This window comes from Mustela lutreola, chromosome 4 (genome assembly GCF_030435805.1).
Source record: "Mustela lutreola isolate mMusLut2 chromosome 4, mMusLut2.pri, whole genome shotgun sequence".
Lineage (NCBI taxonomy): Eukaryota > Metazoa > Chordata > Mammalia > Carnivora > Mustelidae > Mustela > Mustela lutreola.
In genome coordinates this window covers 41816398-41823307 of record NC_081293.1, presented here as the reverse complement: position 1 = coordinate 41823307, position 6910 = coordinate 41816398, and the positions used below count along the sequence as shown (strand labels likewise).

At 54.5% G+C, this 6910-nt stretch overlaps 1 protein-coding gene across 1 annotated transcript in view; it reads right to left on the bottom strand.

Annotated features, from left to right (window-relative positions):
* The window catches only part of LOC131828729 (anthrax toxin receptor-like), a 61452-nt gene continuing 54542 nt past the window's right edge, over positions 1 to 6910 (bottom strand). Inside the window, exons 13-17 of the mRNA XM_059169676.1 lie at positions 6245 to 6430; positions 5098 to 5133; positions 3945 to 4028; positions 2422 to 2499; positions 1 to 887 (exon numbers count right to left, since the gene is read on the bottom strand). Coding sequence (XP_059025659.1) covers positions 660 to 887; positions 2422 to 2499; positions 3945 to 4028; positions 5098 to 5133; positions 6245 to 6430 — 612 coding nt within the window. The 3' untranslated portion in view covers positions 1 to 659. The remainder of the gene's footprint in view (positions 888 to 2421; positions 2500 to 3944; positions 4029 to 5097; positions 5134 to 6244; positions 6431 to 6910) is intronic.

The following is a 6910-nucleotide window of genomic DNA, read 5'->3' as shown; positions in this document are numbered from 1 at the left end:
AGGACTTTCATTTCCTATCAGCGTGGGTTGGAGATGACGGAGTATGGTCCTGTCGAGGGCTCATGGCCAGTAGGGGAGGGTGTACATTCTCTAGGGAAATGGAGAGGGTCCTCTAACATTCTCCTGGGCTTAGGGACTATCTGGGGTAGCTGGAAAAGAGAAGTCGCCCTTGTGTTTGGTGAACTGTAGGGGGTTTGCCTCTTTCTAGGACACATTCAGAAGTGGGGGTAGCCAAACTATGAACACGAAGACTGTGGAGTGAAGGAGGGGAGAGACTCAAGTTTTTCCTCTGCACAAAGTTAGGGAACAAAACACAGCATTGCATTCATATTTCAGAGACATTGGGGCATTTTTTTCAAGGAGCAGAATTTGGCCAGGACCCCGGGCGTTGCAGCCCTTGGTGACCGATGAAGAGCTGGCTGTGGGAGGTGGGAGGCATCCATGTCTGCATCCAGCAGACACCAGGGCGCTCTGTCCTGGCAGGAGCAGTATAGACACGTCTCACACAGTGCAGCGATGTTCTCCCGGTAACAAACTCTCTTGCTGATCAGCAATGGATTCCAACTCCTTTGACTGCAAACCAAGACTCAATACATATGTCTAATTCAGTGCACAAGGGCTCTTAATAATCTGGGGGTTTTGGTGCATTAGAGGCTGGGCTAAGGGGGCGGGAGGGACAAAGTGGTTCCGCAGACTGCCCGGGTCGGGGTAGAGATCAGCGGCAGCATCCGGGAGGGGAGCCGGGAGCACGTGGGGATGGGGCGCTGGCACCGTGAGTAGCAGCTGTTGATGGGGAAGCATGCCTGGCTGGACGGAAGGCAGACCTTCCCGCTGCAGGGCAACTGCCTGCAGAGGGGTTTCACTAGGGTGAAGTTGAAGCAGCGGCCCTGCAGGGAAGAGGAGAGAGAGACGGTCGCTGAGATGGCGCTGGAGCAGAACGCTGGGCTTGCTCCGGCTGCTGGGGCCTGCCGAGCACCTTCTCTACCTAAGCCCATGCTGTTCCTGTTGCCCAGATCCCCACTGACCCCTCTGCTGGATCTGTGGGAGCCTGTTGGTCCCCAGAAAGACCCTTCAGTCCTCACGTGCAGTGAGGCAGACTTGGGACTTCTGTGGACCTGTCATTCATTCATTCGAAGTGTTACCTTGAGTGCCCGTGAGTGACAGAGGGCCCGGACAGCTGCTTTCTCTTATTGGGACTGTCATCATCATCACCCTCGTTTTAAAAGTCCTTCCAGGGGCGCCTGGTGATCTAAGCCAGTGACCCCTCATTTCTTCCGTCAGCTCAGGCCTGCACAGGTGAAGGACTATCCTTGAATCTACTGGCAAACAGTCGCTTGCTAGCCCTAACCTCCGGTGCTTTAAAGCATTATTATTTTAACCATTATTGCATTTCCTGCTACTTCATGAGGAATATGTGCATGTGTGGTACCGAGGGAGAGCCGTGCTTGCCTGATCCAAAGAAGTGACTTATGTGGTTCTCACTAGGGCTTCTGGGGACTTCAATGTCCTCCAGGCCCCTGGGCCAGTCTGTGCAAAGGGTCTGAGACCCTCTGCATGGTCAGCCATGGTGAGCCAGGAGCATGGTCTTCGTGGGCCCTCAGTCTGAGCCTTGTGGTGTTTGTGGGGTAACTATCATGGGATCAAGATCCTGACCTGACGGGGGCAGGGCAAGGAGAGGGGTAGAGCCAGGTCAAGTCCAGCTCTGCCACTCCCAGGCTTTGTGACCTGGGGTAAGTCACTAGACCTCTGTGCCTTAGCTCTCCCTTTGTAAAGAAGGGCATATTAGTAGCACTTGCACATGGAGTTGCTGGCAGGAGTACATAGTCAAAATATGTAGCGTTCTTAGACTGACAGCTGGCCCACAGGAAGATCTGAGAATAACAAGCTGTCACTAATATTCAGTTCCATGGAGGGCACCTGTAATAAGCTGGCTTCTCCCTGTTGTCACAGGCAATGACACAAGGAGGGACTCTACTACCTGGTAAAAGCTTTCAGTGTTGGCCAACAACATGGGGTGTCACCATGCCCTCCACTAGTCCTGGCACAAGAGTGAGCCATGCAGGAGAGTCTCAGTGGATGGGGGCAGCCAGCAGACCTCCAGTGGGGAGCTCAGTGGGGAGGGATGATGGTCAGGGCCAGGAGAACTCTGGCTGGCCTCCCTTTACAGCTTCTTTGACTTAAGTTTGGAGGCGCTGGGTCATAAGAACTTTCCTGTTATTCTGGAGAGGATGTGCATGAAAATGTAGGTGCCAGACCCAAATCGGCCTGTGAGGCTCATGAACACCACCTCTCCACATCTTGGCATCCTCCCTGGAAGGTGCCTGGACACAATCTCTGACCCACAGTCCCAGAGTGCAACGGTCAAGGGCAAAGAGCAAAGGCCTGCTGGCCCATGGAGAGCATCCCTGTGCCCCTGCTTACCTTTCTCTTAGGCTGACACCATATCAATGGCACTTGGTTGCAGCTTTGAACAAAGTCACACAGGGTATCCAGTTTGCCCTGAAAAGCAGATGTGGCCATGGGGAAGCTGTAGGCATGGCGGTCACCTCCAGAGGGTATAGTCCTCTCTGACTTGAGATGGTCCCAGAGGGCTCTGTCCCCAGGAACGCACTGAGGGAGCCCTGCAGCGTCTATCTGGGGCAGGGGCCTGGTGGCCTTGTGTGTTTGGGGTCTCTGGAGTCTGAAACATGTCTTCCTCATGCTGGGCTGCCTGGGGCCTCCTCATTCCTGTCCTCACAGCCCCCTGTAGGGTTGGGGGCTCCCTCACTGGGTGGGGGCCTAGCACGTCCTGGAGTGAGAACATTTCCTGCAGACCTTGTCCTCCATGAGGCTCTGGTCTCTTCATGTCACTGGGTCCCCAGGACAATGGAGTTAGCTCAGTCCCTCACACAGCTGAGCGGACGAATGCAAGGCTTGCAGGAGCCACTGGTATTTCTGGATACTTTTAATGGTGAACAAACCTGCTCAGAATTCTCCTGTAAAAAATTTCCTTATTTACCCCAAAGATGCAGAAGTAGTGAAAAGAAGGGCCATATGTATCCCAATGTTCATAGCAGCAATGGCCACAGTCGCCAAACTGTGGAAAGAGCTGGGATGACCTTCAAAAGACGAATGGATAAAGAAGATGTGGTCCATATATACAACAGAAAATTATGCCCCCATCAGAAAGGACGAATACCCAACTTTTGTATCAACATGGACAGGACTGGAGGAGATTCTGCTGAGTGAAATAAGTCAAGCAGAGAGAGTCAATTATCATATGGTTTCACTTGTTTGTGGAGCATAAGGAATAACATGGAGGACATTAAGAGAAGTGAAGCGGGGGGAATCGGAGGGGGAGACTGGACTCTGAGAAACAAACTGAGGGTTTTAGAGGGGAGGGATGTGGGGGAATGCGTGAGCCTGGTGATGGGTATTAAGGAGAGCACATATTGCACGGGACACTGGGTGTTATATGTAAACAATGAATCATGGAACACTGCATCAAAAACTAATGATGTACTGTACGGTGACTAACATAACATCTGACCCGTGGGAGCCTGTTTATGACTGAGCTTGTGTTTCGTCATCCCCCTGCTGGCTGCTGAACACCAAGCCATTGCTGGAGCTGCTCAGCAGTTCTTGAGCAAGCCCAGGACTGGCAAGCTGTAGCCAGCTACCAGCGTCTGCAAACCTGGGCCCATGCCGAGGGGGAGACCCTAGTGCTGGGCCCCGTGTGGTAGTGGTGGCAGAAGCCCTCCCTTTCTGTTCTCTCCTGGGCTTGGGGATCAGGGTTCTCTCTGCTTTTTCTCTAGTGCCAAGGGATCAATGTCAGTTTCAGTAAAGTTCATTTCCACCTCAGCCATAGTTTCTGGGTCCAGGCCTGTGGAGCATGAAGTGGCTGCTCTCATTCTCCCTCAGCCCCACCTGCAGGGTGACCGCACCCTCTCTAACGCCCGTCTCACCTCTATCCGTCTTATTCCGCCTCCTTGGCACCCACAGGGGATGACCATCGTTGGGCATGACTCCATACATTTCCTCGCTGGCTCCTAGGAAGAGAAAGCAGAGTCTGCTCGTGGGTCTGGCAGCTCCTCAGTGTAGACCCATGTCATCTAACCTCTTAGCACCTGTCCAAGCTCTGCCCACTCAAAAAAGCACAAGAGAGTTTTCAAGGACAAATGAGGAGCACCCTGCACCAGGACAGTGTTCTCCATGTGAAAATAAGCAAACTCCTTTTGTTTGCAGAAATGGCTTTACCCGCCCTTGGGGGAGAAGCCCAGTCTTGGGGTTGTGCAGTGTACAGGAGGGCTGTCTGGGTGGGAGCATTGGCAGGGGACAGGGCCGCACTCACCTGACCCTGGCAGATCCTTTCTCAGCACGTGGCACTGCACCCAGTCCCTGTACAGCCATAGGCGGTGAGGCCTGCTTCCTACCAGCCATCAGGCTCGGGTGCCCACTTCAGGACACTGAGTCCCCATATAACTCCTTCTTCTGGGGCCTGGTTTGGGCCCCCACCCTGGGATATCCAAGTCTGCTCTCCTGACCCTGGTTCACTGTGCTCACCTGGACTGGGTCTGTCTCCCAGCTCAATGCCAGGTAAGACACCTTCCAACCTCCACATCCCCCCATGTCCCTACAGTCCCACCCTAGCCAAGCTCCTGGCCCTGCCAGGGGACAGGGATGGAGATCAACAATATGCAGCCCAACATACATCAGAGTCCAGGCAGAGGACCAACGTTTGAAGTCTAAGGTTCCTATTCTCAAAGTTCACCCGACTCTCTCAAACAGTCCTTTAGAAATTGATCCAAAGTCCATATATTTTAATAGGGATCCCAGTGCTTGCTGAAACGGGCTACCTCAAGTTGCTAATTCGGGGGCAAAGGCCCTGGAGCAGCAGAGCTGCACACATGGGAAGGGTGTTATGAGTCCCAAGTCCTTCTGAGGCTGCCCCCGTCCCTCGGTTAATCTCTTCTTTCTGCCAGCTCTCTTTGCCCAGGGAGCTGGGAGGTGCTGGGGCAGAGGATGCAAATATCCCACAGGCAGCAGGAGCCCTTGTGTGTGAAGTTCAGTGTGGGCATCGAGGGAGCAGACCGCAACAGGACCAAAATCATGACTTACCCTTTCTATTATATGCACCGCTGGTATCTCCTTTTTCTAGAATGTTAAAGAGACATGAACACAGGCTGGAGTGGCATGGAGGGAGCTGGCTCCACCATGCAGACAGGAGGGGTCCCTATAAAGTAGCAGTTGGACAGAACACAGACTTTGGAGTGTCACTCTGCAAGCCACTGCCCATGGGTCTCTGGTCAACCAGCTGCACCACCCGGAGCCTCAGGCTCCTGAGTTATCAAGGGGGATCGGAGCTCCCTGGAGGGTGCATGGGGAGACAGCCGGACTAGGCTCCCTGGTCCGTGGCAGAGGAGGGAGTGGCAGAGGGAGCTCCACCTCTCCCGCAGGAGAGGTGTCCTGCAGGTTTGTTCTGTCCTTTCCCACCATCTGTCATCCCCTCTTCCTTCACCAGATCCGGCCGGGGCTCTCTCAAACCCAGCGGCCAGTGTGTCTGCGCTCCTCCCTTCCCCCCAGGACCAGTATTTGTCCTTTGCTAAGGCTCTGCTTGCCACACACTATGAAGGTGACATTTTACCCTCCACCCCCAGATACCCATCCAGACAAAGACACAGGACTGTAAGTTCCTGAGGGCAAGGCTGGTGTCAGGTCCATTCCTAGGCCTCTATGGCCAGCAAGGGGCCCAGCATGCCCTGGCCCTTAGCAAGGAGGAAGGAAGGCCAGACATCCTGGATGAGTGCAAAGATTCTTGTTGGTGTCTAAGGCTCAGTTGTCCCAGAGGTCAGGACCCCTGCCAGCCAGCAGGATTCTCCCTTGGGGCTCTCAGTGCCTCCTGCAAGACCCACCCTCTTCCCTCAACACCAGAGGCCTTGTCTGGTGCTCAGTCTGTCTGAGTATCCAGAAGCCTGGCTGCTGTGAAGCCTCCCTGGCATCTGGGTCCTGGAGTGGCTTCTCCCCAGCGTCCAGGGCAGCTCACAGGCTACCTCCAGAGACATGTGTGAGGCCGGCGGCCCTTAGACACATGGTGAGTCTTTGCCTGGGAGCAGAAGACAGGCTGTGCCTCTGGTTGTTCCTGTGAGGACCTGGTTGCTGATGGGCAGCTGCCACAGGCAGAATCTGGGGGTGAGGCTGGGAGGCTGAGTCCCTCATGCTATTGGCATGGTGCCAGGAATGGGACTATGTTTGAGATGTTACTTACCTTTTTGAAGCAATATCGCCAGATGCACCAGATAAGAAACGGGAATAAGACCAGGCCTATGACGATCCCAGCCAAGACGACAGGGTTCATATCTGGAAGATATGTTTTGCTAGGTGATGGTGTGGCAGGCTGGACTGGTAGTAGAGGGACATTTGGAACGGGAAGTGGAATCTGTTCTGGCGCATTCTGCAGAAAGCACACATGTCAGCAACAGGGGTGGGCATGAGTGACCTCTTACTGGGAGCATACCCTAGTACCCACACCAGACCTCCCCTCTACCTGTTCCCATGGACCTCAGATTTCCCCACCCCAGGAAACACTAAAGACTGGAAAACAGAGACAGCACCCAGAGAGCCACTGAAGAGCCCTGGGCCACAGAGTGCACCACCAGCCCTGCTCAGAGGCTCTGTCCCAGAGCCCTGACCAGGGAGCAGAATCCCCATGGTGGGACAAAGCCAGTCCTCTCTACACCCCTCGGCGGACATGCTGCACAGCCCTGCCCTAAGCTAAGTGGTCTCCTTTCCCAGAGGCAGGGGAGGGAGAAGACTGAGGGTCTGTGTCCAGGAGACAAAGCAGCTGAAGGGAGAGGCAGGGTCAGAGCCCAGGGTGGTGTGGCTCCTCCTGAGGTCTTTCTGACATGTGTCTGCAGGGGGCGGGCTGTGAGTT